The sequence below is a fragment of the Anguilla rostrata genome, chromosome 16, assembly GCF_018555375.3.
Source record: "Anguilla rostrata isolate EN2019 chromosome 16, ASM1855537v3, whole genome shotgun sequence".
Taxonomy (NCBI): Eukaryota; Metazoa; Chordata; class Actinopteri; order Anguilliformes; family Anguillidae; genus Anguilla; species Anguilla rostrata.
The window spans coordinates 24,634,218-24,658,694 of record NC_057948.1 but is presented as its reverse complement, the minus strand read 5'-3'; the positions used below and the strand labels follow the sequence as shown (position 1 = coordinate 24,658,694).

Genomic DNA, 24,477 nt, shown 5'->3' with positions numbered 1-24,477 from the left:
TGCACATTGCTGTCCTATTTGAGCTCAACAATGTGCATCTGCAATGAGAAGAAGGCTAAGAAATGTCAGAAAAGGTCAGCGTCTTACCTGGCACCCCGAAACTCCCGGCTGTCGCCCGTACGTGGAGAACGGAGGCCTCTCTGATTTACCTGAGAGAAGAGAGAGCCACGCTCAGTACAAGTCTATCAACACTGCAAACTTAGACAATACAACAATGAGCGCATGAACATCTGGCATGTCAAAACAGCAGTTTCACACCGGGAAAATCCATTCAGAATCACTAACAAAGTTTTAGTTTATTCTTTTTATCATTTAGGCTTGACAGGTTAAAAACCTGAGTCCTACAAAACAGAGACAATCACACGCTCTCTCTTCTGAAGAGGGCATTAACTCCCAAAGTCGTGTGCTAATAGGGTAGCGATCTATTTAACAAAGCGCACAAAATGTATTGCGCGCCGGTTCAGTGCTCTGCATTATTAAAGTCTTTGGAGTACACTTATTGGCAAGATTATTGACTGTTCCTACGGATCCAGCGCACAGCCCATTGGCAGGGCCAAAGCAAGCCACTTCCAAGAAGCCATCAGGAGACGGGATAAAACATGCAGTGCATGCTCAAATGAATCATCCTCTTCATATTATCTAAACTCAGCACTTTTTCCTCCTCTACCCTCCGAAAAAAGGTGCAAAGGGTGAATCGTACATAAAATGATAAACAACCTTAACAACATCATACATTATTTTGGTCAGGTTTTTTCAAACATTAACGGCAGCCAGTGCAGCGGGTGAAACTAAATTCTGTTTACTCTGGGGAAAGGTAAATATTTTAGCAAGTGAAAAAAAAAAAACTTGCACAGCAGCGATGTTCTGTTTCGTTCGTCTGATCTCTGCGTTTTTTCTGCATGAAGGGAAAATGCCAGCGTACGCTGGTGTGTACGCGCAAACTCTGCCGCGTTTCTGAACTTACAGACAGCTCAGTTCCAAATATATCATAAACCACTTGAAAACACAGTTTTACAGCAGGATGCGTGACTTTAAAAAGCTGCAGAAGCTGTAGAATAAGGAAAGGTGGTTTAACTGACAATGTCGTTTCCTTTGTGGTATCAGGAGAGCTCATCTGGTGTGATATAACATTTCTGGGTTACCTCTCAGGCAAAGGAAGGCACATTTAATTGTGGGTTAGCTACAACACGCTCAGTGCAACCACAACAAGATAAGACATCTGTTTTCTGGGGCTGCATAGCCGAGAAGGCTGCAGGGGAACGGTTTTGGTTCGGAGCTGTTCTCCAGCACTTTGCCGCTATTCTCCAGTTGTATCACTTTCATTCAAGCATTACCCTCTTAAGAAATGGCTGTGTCAACCACTAAAATATTGATCCTCGCCATGTGTTTTGTCACAGGCAAACACACTCGCTCTCTAGGTGATGAATAATTAATTGTACGTGTTGTTGTTTTAGAGCAAGCCAGGGCTGAGAAACACACTCACGCCCCCAGACTCTCTCCACGTTGCTGGTTAAAGATAGTCCTGGAGCGGTTCCGAGCCTCCTAAGGAAAGCCGAGCCGAGCCAAGCATCGCGACATGCGGAGGGAGCTATCGGCGTAATCTACAGCGGGCACTGAAACCGCCATCCCAGAGGAGCCCAACAGTAAACAGCCGTTTAACTGTGTTGAGCGTGGGCAGGCACGAGCGCACAGCGCTGCGAACACCGCCCCGATAATCGCGAAGATGTTCAAGTTCACAGGTCAGCGCGCTACGCTAATTCCCCATGACGTCTCTGACTCGGGTGGAGATGAAGCACAAGAGTCAAAGGCTGGTGTGTAGCCACCTGATTTTTACAAGGGAAATGATCCAGAATTATATGAATGCAACAGTGAAAATGCCAAAAAAAAATAATGGCACTCTGTTTTTAGAGGCTCAGTGAAAAAGCATGCCATATCATTTAAGGAGTGAAAATGAACAGAAAAAAGAAAACGACTGAATGAAAGAGGAGATGAAGAGTGACAAGAGCTGCACAAAGGCAAGATGCAAACAAAGAAGGGAGGGGAAAATGGAAAATTGGTTGACATGGGGGGGTGGAGGGGGGCGTTGAAAGGGGATTATCACAAAAGCTGATCTTCATAATGAAGGCATCAAAAAGAGAGTGGGGGGGAGTCTTGGAATGTTAAAAATCAACAATGTAAAACCGTCCTTCCACTGCAATTGCAATTTGTTTAAGTGTTACTGGCGAACGTTGCTGCCAAACCTGCTGGCTGCGGCGCTGATATTAAAGGAGCCTGTGCCAGCAAGCACAGCTGTGAAGGCACTGCCCCCCCCCCACCCCCCCAACATGCTCCTCACTCACCCCACCCTTTTCCTGCTCCCTCTCCTCTTTCCTCATGCAGAATTACTCATTCAGTTATGAGGGTCCTGGTAGTGGTACAGGGACGTGCCAAACTGAGGCAGGGCATCATGGACAGGAGGTTAATCATACTCAGGATGCTCTCCAGCCACCACGACTCTCAGCCTCTCCTCCTGTTTCAGCTCTCTCCTCCCCTTACCTGATCATATGGCTCCGCCCTGCTCCAGGTCTCTCCACCCCTTATCTGATCATATAGCTCCACTCTACTTCGCTCCAGTGCACCAGTGGGAGGGAGAGGTTGAGCAGCTCCGTGATCGATAACCCATTTGCCCCGCCCCTCCTCCCTCCCTACCTCTCTGCCACCCCCCCCACCCCCCAAGGAACTTCCTCTATAAGTGGCTACATCGTTCAGTCCCAACAAATGCCAACACTGTGATTAATGGCTTAAGCCAGCCACGTTTCAGGGTTGTACACATACGCACCTAACGAGAGAGAGAGACGTACAACACAAAACCCAAAAGAATCAAGCCACATCCACCCCGCTCCCAACTGAGTGCATCTGCTACTTCCACCCTCTCAGCTGTAAACACAAGCAACGATCCCCGCAAGGCCTGCACATTAATATTCCCCTCACAAAATATGCTTCACACAAGGAGAGCCTCTTCTGACAACCAAATATTGTGAAGAGCTGAGAATGGGTTTGGCGTGAAGGGTGAGAAAGATAAGGGGGGATATAACACGTTTTAATTGTGACAGCCATTTTGACACCTCAGAATGACTGAATTTGAGTTTTGTAGGTGAAAGCATTGTGCAGGGCCGCTCCATTGATGAGCACACGCTACTCTGCTGCCATCCTCAACACTCTGTCATTGCTTCTTCAGCCACACCATAATGACTAGGGGACCAATCAAAATGACTGGGAGAAATGTACTCTGCTTTCACAATGTAAAGTAATAATCCAGCAGAAGTCAGGTGATTGATGAGCAGCCAGTGCCCACAGAATATCCATCCATTTTTTTTTTTTTCTTAAGCAAACAAGGTATTCAATGTCACTTAAAATAAAAGCTTTTTCAAAAAAGATAACCTCTTATATTCCTTTTATATTATATAAAATACTATACTCATTTCTGGCCCAGCCTTGTTTACCATCTCATAAAGGCCTTTATCATGAAAACGCTGCAATCTGATCAGCTTTGATATCAGATTTTTTCTGTGTTCATGGCAAATAAGAGGTGTCATGTTATAAATAAACATCATGTCAGCTAAAACCAAGACAATCCACTACAGGTGATCCTTTTTAATTGGCTGATTCCCATGCATTTGCTCATTTTCTCTATACTTCACTTGTAGCGGTAAATAACTGCAGCCATACCCAATATTATCAGTTTATTCGATATGAAACGACATTCAAAACAAGCAGAAAGAAAGGCCCTGCTTATGGATGAGTACTGACTGTCATATCTCTGTGTATCCTCCACTGGTACAGTCAGGAGCCATAAAGAAAAATCCTCCAAATGTTCCACTTTGTGATTCTAGTCTGAGAGGTTTTTTTATTTATTTATTTTATTTTTTTTACACTAGACAGCCTGGAGCCTGCATTGCATGATGGGACTAAAAATGACTTCATCATTCTTGCCAGTCAGGGACTTGCAACAGGGCTGCCCAGGTGCAGACATGCCTGTCTGTTTCGATCGTTTGTGACATCAGCAAAGCCTTGACAAATGAAACGACAGCTCACCACAAATAACACAAATCAACAGCAAATAATCCTGCTCAATTACAGCTATCACCACCATGTATCTAAATATAGCTGATGTTGACAGGGACAGTCAGCTCAGATAACGAAGCCTACCGAGAAAATCTTGTGTAATGAAAAATGACAAGACGTTTGGGGGAAATAATGATTTTCTTTTAATTGCAACGTGCAAAGAAAAAAACATTAAAAAATACTTTTCCGCACAAGATACTGGAAATTTAATACAGTCATTATAATGGAATTGTGAATCCTCTTTTAATGACACAATCAATCACAATCATTCTGCTACAAATAATTTTGCATTCTTGCATAAACAAATAAACGTTTAAAACAAGTCAATCCTGCAAAGGGGTCCTACCATAATATTCTATTAACATGCATGCAACTGCTTCCACACCATGAAACAGACATCAGGGCGGTTCATTTCTCCATATGATCAATCAGTACAAAAAACATCCATGACAGTTTCCATTATAATACAACTGTCCACAAAAAACATTAAAAATCCAGTTGCACGCTAGGGGGGTTCGATAATGACAGATCGCTCTTTCCAAAAGCACTCCCACATTTGATTGTGGAAATGATATTCCAAAGCTGCCTGCATGCTAAAGGTCTTCCCAGAGTGGGTCCCTATTGATCGCGGGCTCACGGTGTGGCAGTGCCCTGTGTTTTGATACTGTGAGAGGTAGTGATCTAAACCTCCTCGGGGAACCATTCAAAACCCTAGCTACAAAAACAGCCAATTAGTTATCGCGTTTGGCGGTCTCTAGGGCGCATTCTTGGACCCTCTTTGTTTTTCCTCGCTAAAAGCCCTTCCTTCTCAGGACCGGCTTTCTGTTCTATTCATTCATCCCAGGAGTGAGAAATCCAAAAAAAATTGAAAATCCAACCACCCCAGCACCCCCCCCCCCCCAAAAAAAAAACTCCTACACAGGATGAGGAAATATCAGGTAGAGCTGAAAGGCCATTTTGCGCGTCCGTTTTGTCGGTTGGTGTGAGCCCCAGTCCACACATTCCGTGAGTTCTGGAACCCTGGCGTAATCCATTATCCCTGTCAGGCTAATGTTCCGTGTTGAGCCATATGGCAAGGCTACACGCGCAACAAAGGAAATTCCTTCAACTTGTTATAATCAGCACTTCAGGCCGTCCAAAAAAACTGACATAAACAGCTTTATTGTGTTTGCTGCATTTTCTCTTAATATGCCTGAGAAAAACAGGAAATGAAGCAGGAAAGGGAGGGGGAGCAGGCAGCCTCTAAGACATAATGCCAAAACTGAGCAAGACCACTCAGTGAACACCTTTATCTGGAATTATTATTGGTACAGATGGTAATACCTTTATTATTGGTACAGATAGTAATACCAGATAGTAATACTGAGCGTTTTTAAAAATCTGACACATTTCTCTCCCTCTTTCTCTCTGTATACATATATAATATTACTGTGCGTGTGTGTGTGTGTGTTTCTGTATGTATGCGTCTGTGTGTGTTTTTAAAAAGTACTACTGCAATTAGAGTGCTCACTCACTCAGAACGCTCTCCACTAACGGACCTCACAACGCCACGCTCGCAGGGCTGGCTGATTCCCGCCAGCGTTGCCTTTCAAATTGGTCCCCACTGCGTCCTTGTCTGCGCGTTTGTACCTGTCTGTCCCGCTGCTGAGAGCTTTGATGTTCTGACAGGTTGTGCTGCAGCAGAATAAGCAGAGGCACAGAGGCTTGTCCGGGGAGAGTCTGGAACTGGAGGGGTGGGGCGGGGGGGGGGGGGTACAGATGACAGAATTAACCGATACCTTAAGTCCCCCCCCACACACACACCCCCCACCCCTCCAACGCCCCCTTCCCGTGTGAATGGAGTGGCAAACCGCAGAGGAGTCCGCCTGAGCGTCCCGTGACAACGTGGCGGGAGAGCTCCCCGTTCTCTGACACCCAGAGCGAGCGCAGCATCCATGTCCCTTAATTACAGCCTTGTCAGCGACGCCATTATTCCAGCAGCTCATGCAAATGTTAATGAGCTCTTATTTGCATATTTATTTTTTTGCCTTTGTTGAAATGTCATTGATTATTACGTCCTACGATGATGAATGCCTCCACTGATGCGCTGTGATATGTAATTAGTCATTAGATGGAATGAATAGATCAATTAAAAAAAAAAAGGAGACAGAGAAAGAGACCGGGATTAAGAGTAATCAAACAAGGATGGTTCTGAGGACAGGATAACACAATCTTCTAAAGGTGAATCGCGTGCTGAAGAAATAAGAGGCTCCTGTCTGGCAGTTAAGCTGCTCTGTCCTCTCCTCTTTCACGTCCAGGATGTGGCAGCGTGAGGCGGAAGCGGAAGGCTAAACCGACAGCAGCTTTTCAGCGGTGGCAAAGATTCAAAATACTCATCCGGATCACAGATTAATTCCTTTGTGTCACACGTTATTTAGCCTTGAACGAGGCCTTTTAAAATAGAGCAAAACTGCCCTGCTGAATGACTCAAAAGAAGAAAAAAAAATTGTTTTCATCTGAAGTCAGGCTGTGATTTTTCACCCTCTGTCGACTAATCAAGACATTTCGGTCCATCCAATCTCCAGGACTGTTTAAAGAAAAGGTTCAGGGTTGTGTTCTTTCTTTATTTCCCTTTCCCTTTTTAGGAAGGGTCTCATTTGGCCTGTGCAGTTTCAGAGCTTAACTATCCCCCAGCCAGTACTTGCTATTCACAGATGAAAAAAAAAAAAACACATTACAGCAGACCAGATGGGAACATTCCACATGACCAAACCAATCAATCAGCTAGGTGGGACGCAGGTGCAGCACAGCCGCGCAGCAACACACCATTTCACAGTCTATCGGCCACAAACACACGGTCACCAATCAATGGCACCCTGAGGACCCGCGAGGGGGCGGGCCTCCAGAGCCCCGCCAGCCCACGGCTGATGACTTCATAATCACACATCGCCCCTCTCAAGGAGGACGCAGCACAGCGGGGACATACCCCACCCAGATCAAGTCTCCAACCGCGTGCGTGCTAATCGCACGGCACTGGAACCGACACACACGCAAACGAGTGTAAGCACTCCAGTGTAACTGTGCACACACACACACACACACATGCACACACCTGCGCACGTACACGCACACAAGCACGTGCGCACACAAACGCATGTACCCCTCACCTACAGGTCCAAACAGGACAAGGCTTGTGTGAAGAATCAACATATGATCTGAACAAATCATCAAAAAAGTGTCTGGTAGGTTAGGACAAAAAAAAGAAAGAAAAACCAAAAACAACAACAAAAATAATGAAATAATAAACATAAAAAACAAAAAAAAATCCTTAAACTCTCAGGAAGGATATTCTATTGAGTCAAAGATCAAGGATGTTACTCACCAAGCCACATCAAAGTTAGTGTACAAGCCTGGCATCTGAAGAGAAGCAAAACAATGGGGACCAAACACTGAGCCGCCGGGCCGTCCAGACGCAGGACGGGGGGGCAGGGGATCTGAACTCTTAGTCATGGAGCCGCGGGGGCCAAACAGGCCCCCCTCAAAGGACACACGAGGGGAGACTTGTGCTGTCGGACAACAGAGCTCCCAACGTCAAATAACAACAACAATACGAGATGAATGGAGTCTGTTATCCTTTGATGACAGTTCCAGACCACATGGGGGGTGGGGGGGGGGTGGGGGGTAAACCAACAGCAGGAAAATGACCTGGGTTTTAAAAAGAGGACACTCCTTGCATTTATGGAACACAACACCCCTCCCTTTATTGTGTGGAGCGCGCTGTATAGTATGAAAACCAATGCTGGTTGGCTGGCGGTAACTGAGTGACAAGTGGGTCGCCCGCTATCACCATGCGTGCGTGCCCCCCCCCCTTCTCAAACATTTAACAGCGGGGAATTTACAGGAGAGCTCCCGTTAGGGCTGGCGCCTTTCATTCCTGCTCTACGGCTCAAGCCTCGAACACAAACGCTGCCGAGCGGTAAAAGGGGAAGAGGTGGACAGGGAGGGAATAAGGGGAAGGAAGAGAGAATCTGGCAACCACAATATGACCACAGCGTCAGGAAAACGAGAAATGAAGCCGGGATAAATGGATGTGAACAACAGACCACTGCACCACAGGACTCACCCACTGCATACAAGTCCTGTATTGAGACTTATACTGAATCTTATTGGTTTCTCTCAAGCAGGAAATATTAGCTTGTTTTAAGCTACTTTTTATTATATTAATATTGAAATACAAGATGGAAAGGTCCCTCTAGAACTAAAAGGTCAAGTGTCAGATACGTAAGTGGACTGGGATTCGATCAGTGAGTTAACTCATAAAACTGATATTAAAATACAATTAAATATCTGCGGCCTTTGACAGGGGTTAATGTTTTGTATTTACTGCAGCCCCGGTGTTTGAACAAAAAACCCAGCGCCTACAAGTGTGTGTTTGCATAAATATTGGTCCGTATGAGAGCCGCGCAGTGTGAACAATCGCACAGCCTCTCCCTTGCGGGTAAGTGCTCATTTTGCCCGTGTCCGCGCGACCCTGGAGGCCGGAAAGTGACTCAGGCTCAGCGGAGCGAGAGGAAACGAGGGGCCTGGGAAGTGGGCAGTGTTTGGATCGCTTCCTAGTGCGAGAGAAATAAAAGCCAGCGTATTATTAAACCTCACAAAGAGAAATAATCACAGGTCACGCACATCACACGCCACCGCTAATATTAATGAAGCGGCGGTAATTATACACGGAGTGTTCTGCTCGCCCGACGCTCTTAATTCACCGGAATCCCGGCATTCCGTAACTGCAGTGGGAGTGGTTAACGGAACGAGAGGAAATTCCGCGAAGGCGCCCGAGCACACTGCATGCTGGGAACAGGGCGGCTCATTGGCGTGTTAATGGAAATGGAGATAAGGTCAACGTCTGGGAGCCTGGCTCACGCTAAGTCAATTATTTCGATATCTTGGCAATGCAAAATGATTAAATAAAATTACAGCATGGATCAATGGAGGATTAATTTCACAGGAACAAAAAAGCTCACATTAGACAAGGTAGAAATCGCTGAAATGGGGGGAGATTAAAAAGGTCTCGGTTATCTTAATCAGTCCCATTTTCACCGCAGCCCTCAGCCGCTGGGGAGCCTCTGGCGGGGGACGCGGCGAAATCGCTGCGTGGCCTCAGCTCCAGGTAGGAGAGCCACCGCAGCCCGTAAAGCGCCTCGCTCTTTAAGAGAAACCAGCGGCTCGCCGCTCAGGCTCGCTCCTCATTACCGCTCCAGACCCGCGGACCCCAGACGACACGCCTCTGACGCGGCCTGCGTCGCGCTCACACGCACGCAGCTTTCGTTTAGAGGGCTAGGGCGCGCCGCGGTCTCCGGGAGCCATACTCTAACAGGTGCCCCTGAGAGGCAGGCCGCACTGGGCCTCCTCCAGAGATGATCCCAAGGAGAAGGCAGACCTCATTTGTTCCATAGGCAGCATTCTTTCCTTGTGAGTCACCGCCTCGCCAGCGCAGCCCCTTCGTTTAACGATGGCCAGCGCTTTTATTGGCATCAGCTGCCCGCTGGTGCCAGAGGGGGCAAACTGGAGAGGAGGGGCAGATAGCGAACCGGCTACGACCTTGACTTCAGAAAGCGTTTTTACCAGGACTTATGAGAACGTCTCCTGCCGCGGTTACCAAAAGAATTATTCAGCAGGGCTCCCAAAACTCGAAAAGAGGGAGAGGTCCAATGAATGTGACACTGGTGTCTGAGGGGGTGTCCAGTCTGAGCTGAGAAACACACAGGGGACTCTGGCGTTCTCTGGCGTTGGCGTACACTGTCTCTACAGTTCAACAGGAGAGCCCATCCTCTCTGTCATCATACCTGAACGTGAGAGAACGAATTTACACTAGTTTGTGATGGCTCATTCAGCATCACCAAGCTTTCTATTAGGAAAGGTTTTCACTTAGTAGAAATGGAAGGGGAGGGAAGGAGCAAAGATTTGAGTGAATCAAAGGAGGGGGGAGGAACAGCCCTCTTCTGCGGTGGCACTCTAATAGACAGACACACACTCCACAAAGGGCTCTACCTTTCTCTGTCTCTCTCTCTCCCTCTCTCTCTGCCTCTCCCTCCCCCTCTCTGGTAAAGCGGCAACACACCTTACAAAGGGGTCTGCTCTCTCTGTGAGAGCAAGGAAAGGACACACACTTTACAGAACAAACACAGAGAGGAAGACCGGAGGTGAACTGAGGAGAGAGAGAGAGAGAAAGAGAGAGGGAGAGAGACAGAACTGGGAAACAGGAGAAGAAGAGGAAGGAACTATATAAAATGTTTTATGAAGAACATTTCCTGGTACCATATTCAGAGCTTCAAATACCCACTTCATTTTGCCGTGAATATTCCCGCCAAAAGACCTGCGAGCATCATAAGCACTGATTGGGATTTGTGTTGTTCTGTGCTGCTGGAAGTGCGCTGCAGTGCTTAGCGCTGCCTCAAACATTCTAGAATGATTACAGCTGTAATTAGCCAGGCGAACATCACCCTCCCCCCACCACCCCCCAACTCTCTCTCGCTCTTCCACACAGACGCACGCACTCTCCCACACACACACACAGATATACATACATATGTATTCTCCCATGCACACATATACACACACACAGATATGCATACGTATGCACTCTCCCACACACACATATACAAACACAAATATACACACATGCACTCTCCTACACACAGATATACATACATACGCGCACACACGCAATATAATACATACATATGCACTCTCCCACACACAAATATACACACATGTGCACACACACACACACACACGCATGCACACACACACACAGGCATACACACACATGCATGCACACACACAGACACACACACACACACACACAAGCAGGCATACACGCACACACATCTTCCTCATAGGGCCTGTTACATCATCACGCCTGGCCCCTCCCCCAGCTCCTCTCTCCTCCTCAGAGGGGCGGGCCCTCCAGCTGGAGAGGGAGCAGCCGCGTTGCCCTGCTCCACACACAGCTGATCCCACGCAGCTGGGCAGCCTGGCAGCGCACATGGGACAGGGGACAGGCTGAGGGCCCGGGGCCCCGCAGCCAGGGATCCTGCAGGGGCGGGGCCCAGGAAGCGGTGGGCCACAGGGGAGTTTGGGAAGAGGGGGATTTGTGCCCTTTCAGCTCGTCTTGAGCTCTTCACGCTCGGCTGAGCCCAGTAATAGATAAAAACACCCTAGAGCTCGGCAGAAGGACAGCCAGTAACAGCCGAGCTGCACTCTGCCACCTCCCCTCTCCAGCGCCTGTCTGTCACTCCCTGCAGCTGTCCGCTCCGTCCACCTGTACCCCGCGGTCCGGGCCTGTGCATACAGCCGCACTGCCCCCGCCAGCTACACCACACATGCGAAGAACCACGGCAACAGCAGCAGCCCTGCCTCCCATCATCCCCTTCCCACCTCCAGAGAGAGGCCCTGGGAGGGTCGTCAAGGACAACGCTCGTGGGCTGCACTTGTTCTCGAGTGTGTGTGTGTGTGTGTGTGTGCGTGTGCGTGCATGTGTGTGTGTGCATGCATTTGTATGTTTTTTGAGCAGTGCAAGTGAGACAGAGAGAGGCGGAAAGAGAAGGAGAAAGAGAGGCAAAGAGACAGAAGAGAGAAAGAAAGAGAGAGCGCACTTGAGATAGAGACAGAGACAGAGGCGGAGGGAGGGAGGGAGGGGAGGGAGATGGCAGGCTTTCCCAGCACCTGTGACCCACACTGCCTTGCAAACAGTGCGCACACCTGAGCTGCACCTGGCCACAATCAGTGCGGCAGCTGTCTCAGATGGGGCTGCCTCTCAGGGGACGGTGCGTTAGAGGGAGCGGCGAGCCGACTCCTGCCTCAGAGACAGGCACTGGGGAGGCCCGCGTGGGCTGGGATTTGGCCTGCCGTGATAAGCCTTCAGGAACAATCGCAACTGAAACAGGGGAGAACAACCCAGACACTGAAAGAGAGGAGGGATTTCTCCCCACTGCCTTTACAAAAGGCAGGGAAAACATGGCTTGGCACCGCTGTTGCCCTCCCCATACAAGAAACCCCCCCCCCATCCCCCCCCGGATAGGCAAGGCTCAGCGAGCTTTGCATTGTCACTAAACGACTGCATAATTTAATTTCCTGCAAATCCATTAGGTTGCATCTAAAAGGGAGATGAAAAGCAGAGGAGGGAGACTCTTGTGTGTGTGGAAAATTTGTGTAGCGCGCGGACTGCAGCGAGAGCCAGAGCCAGAGCGACGGCTGGCCTCGGCTACACTCAGGGACTCGCCGTCTCCGCGCGCGCGGTTTTAAACACGGTCACGCGCTCGCTCCCAAACCCAGAATCTCAGAGCGTCGCCCATCGCATCTCAATCAGTGTGCCATTAGGAGTATTAACAACCGCTTCTGGCCTTTTATCTGCAAATGTTGTGTGCTTTATAGTTATATGTACTGTGGATTGGTTCACAGGTCAGTCTCACAAGAGATTTGAATTCAAACAGACTTCCTGGCTAAACAATACATTTAAAAAAAAATACAATACATTTGCAGGATATTTTCAGGTCCTACTTATGCAAATAATATAAGACTCTAAAATAATAAACTTTGTCCTTAAAATCAACAGACTATGGACACTTTCAGAACTCACTGTTCAGCCCTATGAAAGGAGGCATATATGTCAACAGAGGAACACATGAGAGTGGCTAGCACAACTGGCCAGTCCAACTCAGAGGGGGGAAAGAAAAGGCAGGGATTTTTTTTTAAAGAAACTGTAAATTTTAATTACTGGCGTGCCAGACCCTCAGACCAGAACCTGTTTTTATTTTTTGCCGTCTGTTTCAAATTTACAGTGCGTGATAGAGGTGATAGAGGGCAGACTGTAAATGAATGAGACACTTTCCAACCGCAGACAAAGGAAAACTGAAAGAAAAAAGATAAACCAGTCTGGACACTGGATGAGTTATGATAATCCCATTACACCTCACGCCTTCATAATTCTGTCAGGCTGATGAGGATTTCCTCTCTACTTCAGCCGACCGGTTCGGAATGTCCAAACCTAATTTCTCTCTGCCCACGTATGACCAGGCAGTGAGCGAACGTCTGGAGGTGAACCTCACCGTGAAAAACCCCCGGACACGCATTTAAAGGGCGAGGGAGCGGGAGGGGAAAAAAAAAAAGAGTGCAGACGTTCTTAATCCTAACAGGCCGCAGGAAGCGGCCACGCCCTGGCCCGCGCGGGGAGGATCATTCCTGAAGATCCGCGGGGCGGGGCGGGGTGGGGGGGGGCGTGGGAATGGCTTCCGGAGGGATCTGACCTGATGGGACCTGAGCGGGGAGTGGGGCACCGGGCTCGGAGCATCTGTCAGGAGACCCCACGCCGTCCCCTGCTCCATTAACCGCCGCCTAATAGAATCCATCTACCTAGAGATCTGGGGAGTGTCTCAGAGTCGCGGTCCCCGAGGCAACCGTCGGCATGGGAACCGGGCCCTGGCCCCTTCCAATAACAGGTGCTCACAGGCGCCCTTCCGCAGGGGATTCTCTGGCCTTCTGAAACTCTTGCCAGGCTGACGAAGGTAGCGCCGGCTATGAATGCGCATGCGCTCAGTAACTCCTGGCGGCAGTGGGGGCGTGCGCACGTGCTCAGTAACTCCTGACGGCAGTGGGGGCGTGCACAAGGGCGCACGCGAGCGCGACTGTGGTCACAGGAACTACACGGGAAGAGCAGATTACAGTAATGCTGAGCACCGACGCCCTTTCTCAGACGGGCCAGGGGAATGTGCTGCCCATGCCAGCTCAGCGGAGACCAGATACAGGCCCTGGCACGTGGCCCCAAACGCTGGACTGGGGCTCATTTCTAATTACCTTTCATTACTGTAAATGTTCACGAACACTGAGCAAAACCAACAGAAAAGAGAAAGAAAGCTGTCATGGGAGAATCTAACCTATGCATGACAGGACTGACTGTGGGAGAAACTTAGACGAAATGCAACATTTCACTCTCGGCACTTTCAGTCAGATTGCTAATGAGTGGTATGTCCCAGAAGTTTCATTGTGGTGTGTAATCATAGCCAAGGGATGTAGGTTGTTTGTATTATTCGTAAAATTTCTGAAAATGAGCCAAATACGAAAACCGTTCCCTCCTACACACAGGTCCCACAATGACCTATCACAAAAGTTGTGATTGGTCAGTGTGGTCCTCCATAGGTCAGTGATTGGTCCACCAGGACAAAAGCATGGAGTAGTGTGCCCTCATAGCGGCTCCACTTCCTGTGTGAGACACGAGTGAACCAGCAGGGAAACTCGCTCCCTCCTTCCTTTTCTTTGCTTATCTTCTGTGGTAATTGTTCAAACTATGAGAGAACATTATCGGCTATATTCCCGTAACCGCGCCTTCCCTGTAATTGTGAGATCAGAGGAAATGGGGCACTAAAGTGGGGAAAGAGGACACGTCCCTTCCACCCGCCACCCCCCCCCCCCCAAAACTAGTAAACACAGCAAAATGACTGTATGGTCAGATGGAGATGACTCACTGTAGTCAGGAAAGTCTGTACTCATAAGACTGTAGGTACTTTATACTAGGAAGCCTTTTAATTACAACAGTCAGAGCTGACAATTTGATTAATTATGTCTTAGATAAACCAGAGAGAAAGGGAGAGAGAGAGAGAGAGAGAGAGAGAGGTAATATCTAAGCATGTGAGGTGTCGATGGGGGGGCAACAGTGACACACAAAAATTTCAAAAGGGCCACAGAGAAAATAAAATCACACAAGGGCTTTATGCACCAACTGCCAAATGACTTGTGAGAAGCGTGAAAAGCCACAAGGTTCACGGCCCTGGAGAAATGAAAAGGCATCCTACGGCCTGATAAACAGCTTGGTTAAGGAGCTCTGACTCCTGTGCAGGCCCTAAGCCTGGTGTCTGAGGAGAAAATGGAACCAGGTTCAGGCCCAGCTGGGAACACAGGCTATCAATGAAGATGCTGCATGCAGCGCCACGATTTGATGCAGCGTCCCAGAATGCTGTGCGACAAACCATGAAAGCCCTGTGTTGTGTAGCACAAAGCTTCTATGATACTTAACTCCTTACATATGAACTCAAAACTTCAAAGGGCTTAAAGTAAAACTGATGCATGATTTTCTTTTCCCCTCAACTGTGACCGGCTAAGTACAAACACGGACCCTTACATTACTCAAGATCATGTACAAAATAAATACATGCTGTTTCTAGACTAAGCACATGTCTTCAGTAGTGCAGGTGTAATTGACTTCAAACCTAATCCAAGCCAATTCTTATTGCAAGATCAATGAAAATGTTAGCATAGGTGCAATTCTACAAGACAGATTTTTATAATCATTTTATAATGAATGTGATCCAATTTCAAGCAAAGAAAATTGAGATTTAAACCATGAAAAACAACAGACAGTTGCAAACAAAAAGGTTTTTTAACAACACACTGAAATGCATCATGTAATTTTTTAAAGATGTAATCCTACTTTCATTCATGACAGCACACAGTGTACAAACCCACAACACAGCAGGAAATAATTGAAATGCAGGCTACTTCAACACAGTCTGTGGGAATCCTGACTCAAGGCAATGGTACAGACTGGTATATACACTTAAAGGGGGGCTGAGTTTTATAATTACCAACTGTTACCATTCAGTTGTTGATATCAAAATAATTATCAAAATAATGACAAAAGTGTGTCATGTGAAAGATTGTAGCTGGTCTCAAGTAAATACAGCACACGCTGAAGTGGCAAAATTCCTGATCCGTGTGCAAATTCTTCATTAATCTAAAGCTGGATTAGATGTTATTAGATATTATTACAAACAATGAATCACATCATTGCACATTGCCTCACTCCCTCAAGGAAAACAAACAGACTCTTCCAGAATAGCTTTCAAAAGGCTCTTTAGAAAGCTTCCCTTTTCTTACAAATAATTCATTTACTCGGCAGACATCGTAACCGGGGGCGATGTAAGAGCTCACTATCTGACATTTACACGATATGTAACCCATTTGTAACCCATGTAACCCAGCCGGCTGCTTGCTTGAGCACAACAGATAAACGTTCCTCACTCAAGGGTATAGAGGCAAGGCACCACCTGGAATCCAAACCAATGACCTTAAGGTTCAGAGTCAAGTGTCCTCCTGTGACACCGCAGGCCGAGGAGAATGGAGACGACTGTGGGGGGGGGGGGACTCTGTCTGCACCCTAAAACAGCCACAGCACCCCACTGCCGCTCCTCACGTGAGGACAGGATAAGGAGGCTTAGTGGGCGTGGCTTGTGGTCAGCCCCGCTGCAGGGCGTGGTTCAGGCATGCCGCCCCAGAGGGCCCGCGGGGCGCAGAGGAGGCCAGGGTAAGAGGATTTGAGCAGGACGGCGGCACAGGGCAGCCACAGGAGCTGACCACTCAGCCAGGGCAGCCAGCACGGGCACAGAGATTCAGCCACACACTGGCATCATTAGCCTCTCATAGCATAATCTCAATGCATTTAAATGCGGAATTCAGGATGCTATGCAGGAAATGTGTCATTGTTTTTGAGAAATGTATTCTTTTTTTTAATTATTGTTCATCATTCATGTGTGCTATTGTATAATTTTTCTGTTTATTCATCGCACTTCCTTCTTGGCCAGGTCTCCCTCATAAAGAGAATCTATAAATTATATCTCAGTGACATCTGGTTAAATAATGGTTTAAAAAAAGAAAAAAAAAATTTGGCATCACATCCAAATAACATGATCTCCATTTAATTGGTCAAACTGGTGGGGATTAACGATTCCAGAATGATAATTCAGTTGGATAGCATGCTAAATGTATGTGAGGTATGAAGCTGTTTTTGTTACTGAAGGACCTGACAATTAAGCCAAAATTCCATCAGTAAAAAATAACACTTATCTTACATGTCCACCTCACTTCTGACATGCTTCCAAGCCATCTAATAATTTTCTCCACAACATACAACACATGTAGCATGACCTTTAAAATGAACCACCATTCGTCTGGCTGTACAACACATTTCAACAGCTAGAGCAATTAAAATATTGTGTCAAATAAACAGTGATTACCAGCCATCTGCTAGGTACCAAAGGACAGACATGTTAAAGCTCAGTACCACACACTATAGCTGACCTCAAACAACCCCGAGCTGTTTTCGGCATGCGCTACTTCACCGTGCTCTGATGCTGCCGGGCCTGAACCTTCCGCCTGGTGCTGCTCCGATCGTACTGAACCATAGAATAAAAACACAATGCCACCCTGGCAGCGGCCGCCAGGCTTCCCGCTCGCTGAGGACCTCTTAAGGAGCAACGTTTCTTATCGGAACCGAGGCTGACTTATTCCGTTCTCAAAAGCACTGCAAACGAGGCTGTTTCCCGGTCACAGAGTCACAGGCTGTGTGAAAAAAATCAGCTGAACTTCCCTGTGTATGTTTTCCATGGTGCAGGATAATGTGGGGCACGTGTCAGATGTGAAAACACGCTGGACTGACTTTAAAGTGCTCCATCTTCCCTTACGTTCCACCTAACTGAGCCCAGTCATTTTAACTGGAATAAAGCCAATTTTGCATTTTGTTTTTGTTTTCCAGGGGGTTGTGACTGGTCCAGAAGCACAGTGGCCATCGGCCTCCTTCATTGGGCAGACCTCAGCAGAAGCACGCATTTAAAGCAGGTGAACAAAGCAGCTCTGTTTTTACCAAAACCTTTTTGCAGACTGATGGGATCTGTGTTCAGGGCAGAGTTTCTTAAACTATGGGCCAGGACCCAAAATGGGTCGCAGGACGGTATGGGGCAGGGCCCATAATGAGTCCGTAGTCCACTAGGCTCATTTTGATTCCTGATATTAAAAATAATTACCAATTTCCAGATAATCATAAAATAAGTGTAAAACCAGGGATTTCAGGTAATCCACTAAGATAACTGTGGTTCTGTCTCACAACTGCAATACAGAGATCTCACACAAACAGGTCACGTACAGTGGACTGCCTATGAGTCTGTACACTGCGCACGGAACACGCAAGCCTCCATTTTAATATCCCCCGTAGGCCCAGTGCTATTCCAGCGGTGCACAATAACCTCAGAAAGACTTGATTTACTCGGCTTGTGTGACAGCACTGCATTTCCATGTAAATCCTCCATGTTAAAGATGAAATTCCGGTTGATACAAACAGGGCTCATCTTCCCGTCCTCGCCTCAGTTTAGCACGGGCAATCTGTGCAGGGAGCACACACTCAGCTCGCCTAATTTCCTGACACATCTCCATGCCAGATCATTTACATATTTGGGTACTTTAAAGCATAATTAGACTCCATGTCAGGGACAATTGAGGAGACGCTTCAAGCCGCCCCCCCCCCCACCCCCCGTACTTAACGCACATATACATAGCCACATGCTCCCCGAGATCAACAGCCAGGAAGACAACATGTTATTTCTTTCTTTGTTTTAAATCTCTGTGTAGCAGCATACTTTACATGGTGACCAGTCTCCAGGGAAGGTGTAACATTGGTCTCAATTCTCCAGAGCATGCTAAAGGAAAGACTCTAAAGGGCAAACTACCAAGACAGAAAGCTGGTGAACACATTTAAATATGTTACCCCTGGCCCCGCCCACCTTAAACATCATTGGTCACGAGCATTTTACTTCCGCTTGCCAGTGAAAAGCCGCGCTGCCCGGGGTCAGTAGAGAAAAACTCTTGGCGGATTAGAGATCTGACTGTGTCAAGTGTAGGAGAGCCCCCAGATTTGCGAAATGAATTGTAATTTTACAGACGTCCACACAGCGCATAATCAAGAGGCTGTCTATAGACAGAGTGAGCCCACCGTGCAGATGAGCGCCTGCGTTGGCTGGGGTACTTATGCAAACACACTGAACGCCGAGGAGGGGAGAGACTGCCGTGGCAGAGAAGGTAGGACACGTGGAGGACGCGGAGCCTGCACTTGTGGTTCTATGACTGTCTTTAGTTTTGTTATTCATACCCATTTTCCTGGTCTTGCACACCGCTGTATAATTTGGATGTGCACGTGACATTGTTTTGTGCAAGATGCAAGACATGAAAAAGGCATGGAGGCAAAAAGCTGCAATAAAACAGCATTTAACTTTTTCATATCTATTACTCACAAAACGGTTTGACCGTTAAGGATGATAAAACCTAGGATTGGAGACTCGACATTCGCACCCCCACTGTCTCCGCTGATTTTGTTCCAGTTCCTTCTCAACCCTTGTGTAAATTAACTTGGCACACCTGCTCAGCATGTTAAAACCGCCACCCCTCCACCTCCTTAAAAATCCTTTCCGCCACTGCCAGTTGCCTTTTCTGATCGCTGGGAGCCCGTCTTTTGTGATGGAAAATTGTACTGATGGTGTGACTTCTATCCCGGGGGAGGGTCAGCGTCTGAAGACTGTCACCAGAGGAAGTGAAAGAGGGAGAGGGAGGGAGGGAGGGAGGGAGAGAGGAGGGAGGGAGAGGCAGGGAGAGGGAGGAAGACAGAAGCTGCAGTCTTAGCGCGCGGGAGAGCTGGCGGCTGTGGGCACAGGGATCTGAAAGGACCCGAACGCCTCGATGGCGCTCTGAGGGGCCGCGGGGGGGGGGGGGGGGGGGAGGCGAGCGGCGCACCTACTTACCCATGATGCCGGAGTTGATAAAAGGTGTCGGGGACAATCCTTCATGGGACACTAATCGACTGTCACTCAGCTGATCACCATAATGAGGGCTGTCTGCAAAACCCTAGGGGCAAGAGCAGAGATGGCAGCATTAAGCACACTGTTAGGCAGGGCCACTAATTGAGTGCTATGACACTCCTCTAATTACTGAGAAAGGGAGCGCAATTGGTCAACTGTCCCCTGAAACGGTAAGATTTGACTTTCTTTTCTTTTTTTTTGTACCCTGCATCATCTGCTACATTAAAAAAAAAAAAAACGTAATCTTGTCGTGTTTACGAAGAAGTGGAAGAAGGTGCCCTGAAGTGCTGACTCTGTAGAAGCCGAGAAGCCGCAGCTGTTTTGGGATAAACTTGCATCTTTCCCCCCCGCACACGCATGCCCAAGCAGCTTGGAAAAGCAGTGGGATTTTAATGGACCATTAGGCCTGCGCTCTAATCGCGCGCGCGCTGCAGGTTAATGCAGGCAGGAGCGCGGGCGAGGGCATGCAAATGGGCCCGCGCCGTCCTAATTACTCTCAGCGCCCGGACAAAGTGAGAAATTCTTGGCGACCGACAGATGCAGCCCCCGCTCTGACACAGGAACCCGGATCATTAATCATCTCCACGTCGCCGTAGAAACAAGGCGGCGGAGACAGTTACCCTCGGCGATCACACTCTCTGACTAATGCGGGCTCCTGTCAGACTGCAAGCCCATGTGTCGTCCACTGACTCACACCAAACCGTACACACACAATTAAAGACAGGACTATAATACACTATAAAATATAATGCTTTGTGACAGCACCGGCTCGCTACACGTTGTTACGAAACAACCTGGAATCGACAATCACCAAATGCCAATTTCAGCCACGAAAGTCTTATAAAGCGCGCACGACTATTGGATGGCGCACGTAAACAGACACACACTCAAAGCCCTCATACTTCAGAGGTGACAGGAGCTTAAAAATTTTGGCCCTTCCCCGCTGCGGCAGAGCAGTGCCCTTTCATGGCAGCTATCAGCTCTGCGGCTGGATATCGGTCACAGTGCGGTCTTAAAGCGCGGGAGTCTGCCGCCATAAAAGATACCCGGCGCCGGTGCTAATCCCCGGGCCCGCGAAAATCCGCCATCGCTCCAGCCCAATGCAGGAGGCGAAGCGCCGCGCAATCTGTCTCCCAACACCGCGTTAATTCCCCCGGGGAAGGCCTGAGCAGCGCGCCTGCACTTTCTATAGGCTCTTTTTTTACCCCACAAACTCATATCCTTCCAATTCAACATCCGCTAAAAAAATCTTATTATCCACCTTTTTCTGCGCGTAAACGGATGGCGACGGAGTGATTTCAAAGGCGGCCCCGCTCAGGCGCCCCTTTGTGTTTCGGCCAGGGCCGTCGTCTTCGTTAACAACGCCAGGACCCGATTCGCCGACGCCGCCACCCCCGTGAGCTGAGCTGGCGGACAGGCGACAGCGCTCGCTATCTCCCCGTGTCACAGGCAAACAAATCAAAATGCAAAAAACTTGAGATATGCCATGGGGAGGTGGGGGAGGAGGGGGGGGGGGGGGCAGGGGTGTCAGATTCTATCAAACCACGGACTGGATTGTCTTGTTCAGACAACAAATTTAATTTAGATTTAAAAAAAAACATTAGATCAAGAGATCCACTGTTGGCAAAACATTCATAAAATGTTTTGTTGGCAATAAAAAAAAATGAAATGTCAAATTTAACACAACTGCTATGCTGTTAGACAACTGTTTTAATTTACAGCATTATTTTTTTTGGAGACCGAGAACTCTGTTCCTAGCCTTGCCTGGCTCTCTCTATTTTTCGGTGGGAGTGGATGACAGCGAAGCAGGGATAGGAAGGCGAGGGAGGAAAGGGTTTGGAATAATGGCCGGAGCTCAGAGACACTGCACTGCGAGGCCGGTCCCCGGGGACTATTAGATCATCAATCACCGAACATTCATCATTTCCAAACGCTCAGAGCCCCGCGTTTGGGGAGACAGTAATGGGGCGGAGCGGGGGCCCCCGCTATCTCTGCCGCTTCGCTGTCACGGCGACCGAAAGGCCAGTTACTGTCAGCTGAGCGACTGTCAGATTGCTGCTTAGGGATGTGAGTCACGGCTCGCTCTCCCCGCCCCGGCCTTAAAAGCGCCATCCTTTCCGACGGGCGCGCGGCGTCCCCGGCGAACCTCCACCACCGCTCAAACGGCTGGCGGATCGATGATTACGGCCCGGTGACGGACGCGGGCGAGGCGGGCGAGGCGGTCTGGGCGACCCTCGCGGGGCACGCGGCCGGGGGGGGGGGGGGCGTCCTGCGGCGACGGTGGGCAGGGCTCCGGCTGTCAGACGGCCCCGCCCGCGGCCGCAGCTGCCCAGGATGCGCCGTGCGCGTGGCCGGCGGCCAAGGTCAGAGCGGCGGCCCGGAGTGGCCCGCTCACGGTCAGCTCAATCACACGCACACAGGCACATGAGCAGAGAGGGCAGCCACTTTAAACCGAAAAACAGAGCTTCTTCAGAGAAATACTCACATCTGCACCTTAGTCTCTGCCGCACTGTGTCAGCTGCGCTACTCGCAAAAATTATAGCACAGAATAACAGACAAAAACAGGTCATAATATTCAATAAGCCAAGTGCATTTACAGTATGTAAATATATGTACATTTAAGAATACAGTACATTAAACACTGATTATTATGTAATAGCAGTTGTACAATAAGGTCACTATGAAATGTTCGTATGTGTCTGGTGAAAATATTATGTTTATCCCAAGCTTAGGCAACTTGAAAAAGCATTAAGCATGGAACAGCATATATGCTGTAAATGCAGAACAAGTTTGACCACGTGGCTGTTCCATGTTTAAGTCTGGTGTTCTGTTTGGGTCAAATTGACCCATTTTAAACTTTTAGTAAAAGAGGAATGACACTTTTGAGAGATGTATTTCAAAACCAGTGACTAAACCAGTAAATTTGGTTCTTGTTTTGCATTTCTAATGTGTTGCTCATTATCTGTATTATTTGCTTTATGTCTATTAGCCTATACAGTTTATTTGAATATAATAAAATAGATTAAAAATAATTGAGGATGTCAGTTAAAAAAAACAATAATCTACTGCATGAAAACCTTGATTCATTTTAATTTTTCTCAGACTGAAACATGATTTATGCCTCCTATGCCTTATAGAGGATTTTTTAATATAAATAATTTTCACAAAAACAACACTTTCATTGTTAAATTATATCGAGAGGTAAATAGCAACCATTAAGTTAAGCATATACAGTGAGCTCCATAATTATTTGGACAAACATATTTTTTTATTGATTTGGCACTGTATTCCACAATTTTTGATTTGTAATTAGACAATTCACATGAGGTTAAAGTGCACATTCCCAGCTTTTATTTAAAGGTATTTTTATACAGCAAACTGTAACCTGGCCTGCAACTGCTAAGACCACCAGTGCTCTCTTTCTTCTTACAGAATCTCCAAACATATTTTGGTAAGCCTTTGTTTGGCCTATGTTTCAGTTTCTTAATAATGGCTTCTTTGACTTTCATTGGCACAACACTGGTCCTCATGTTGACAAACGCAATAAAAAGTATCGAATCAATACTAGATACTGAAAGCTCTCTTATATCTGCAATAAGGAAGCAACTGAACACACCTGACTAGTGAGAAGCACCTGTGAAGCCAGAACTGTGCACATTAACCACATTTTAAAAATACTGGAGTACAGAGCCAAATAAAGATATGAATAAATATGCTTTTCCCCCCAACCTTATGGAGCTCTAGTAGGAAACTCTTTCTTGCTGAAATATACATGCTCTTTGAGGTAGCCAAATCCATTGTTCAACCGCTGTCTATTTTTACACTTGACCTGTAACCCGAAAATCAGGCTACGGAAGTAAGAGACGCAACGGCAGGGACACTTGATGACACGCTCACAACGCTCCTGTAAAATAAAGGGGAGGGCATGGCTGACAGGTTACACACTGAGCGTATTGAAATGATGAGAAAGAACGGAACGAGGGATTAGAACAGTACGGATCAGCAGTGGTCTGTGACACAATGCAAATCCAATCTGTGTGTGTGCGTGCGTGTGTGTGTGTGCGTGTGTGTATGCGCACGCGTGTTTGTGTGTGCATCGTGTCCCTGACACTTCAAAGAATCCTTCTCCCGAAGCCAAACCTACAGCAGGCAGTAGCAGACTGGATGAGGCTTTCTTGCGAGCAGCAGGCAGGGGGAATAAAGAGCAGAGATGACGAATATGTGATTAGAATGTTCTTAACTGAACATTCTAATGCTGATGTAACAATCACTACTGGTAACTGAAAGCAATGTTCTAGTTCTAGAACACTGACTTTGAATACATTTTTTTTTTTAAACATTCCAAGAAACCTACTCTCCAAAGGGTTAAGCAATACACAGCAGGAAAACTCCACCCGAGGTTCACAGAAACATCTTTACATTTGTGGGTTAAGAATCAGCCAGCATTTTCAGGTTGCTCATTTCCAGTTTCATTTCAGCTGCAAACCGCTGTAGGGGAGGTTGGGCTGTTTTATTCTGTAGAGACCATCCTTTAGAAAGATGAAGAATTACAGACAAAGGAGGGACAGAAAGTTAGAAGTGAAAAACCACGCACAGCAAGAGAGATGCATATGCAGGCCAAGGGACAAAGGGGCCATAGATTGATAAAGATTTGTATGACCTGACCTAGCTTTTTTCCTTTAAGACAGACTGCAGGAAGCATTTTGCACAATCATTTCCAGTG

General features: G+C 47.6%; 1 protein-coding gene across 4 annotated transcripts in view; it reads right to left on the bottom strand.

The window, feature by feature from the left end:
- LOC135242184 (transcription factor 12-like) overlaps positions 1-24,477 on the bottom strand; it is a 96,462-nt gene that overhangs the window by 41,552 nt on the left and 30,433 nt on the right. For all 4 annotated transcript variants that reach the window (XM_064313146.1, XM_064313149.1, XM_064313148.1 and 1 more), the window contains exons 5-6: positions 19,698-19,800; positions 88-149 (exon numbers count right to left, since the gene is read on the bottom strand). In XM_064313146.1, the coding sequence (XP_064169216.1) occupies positions 88-149; positions 19,698-19,800 (165 nt within the window). The remainder of the gene's footprint in view (positions 1-87; positions 150-19,697; positions 19,801-24,477) is intronic.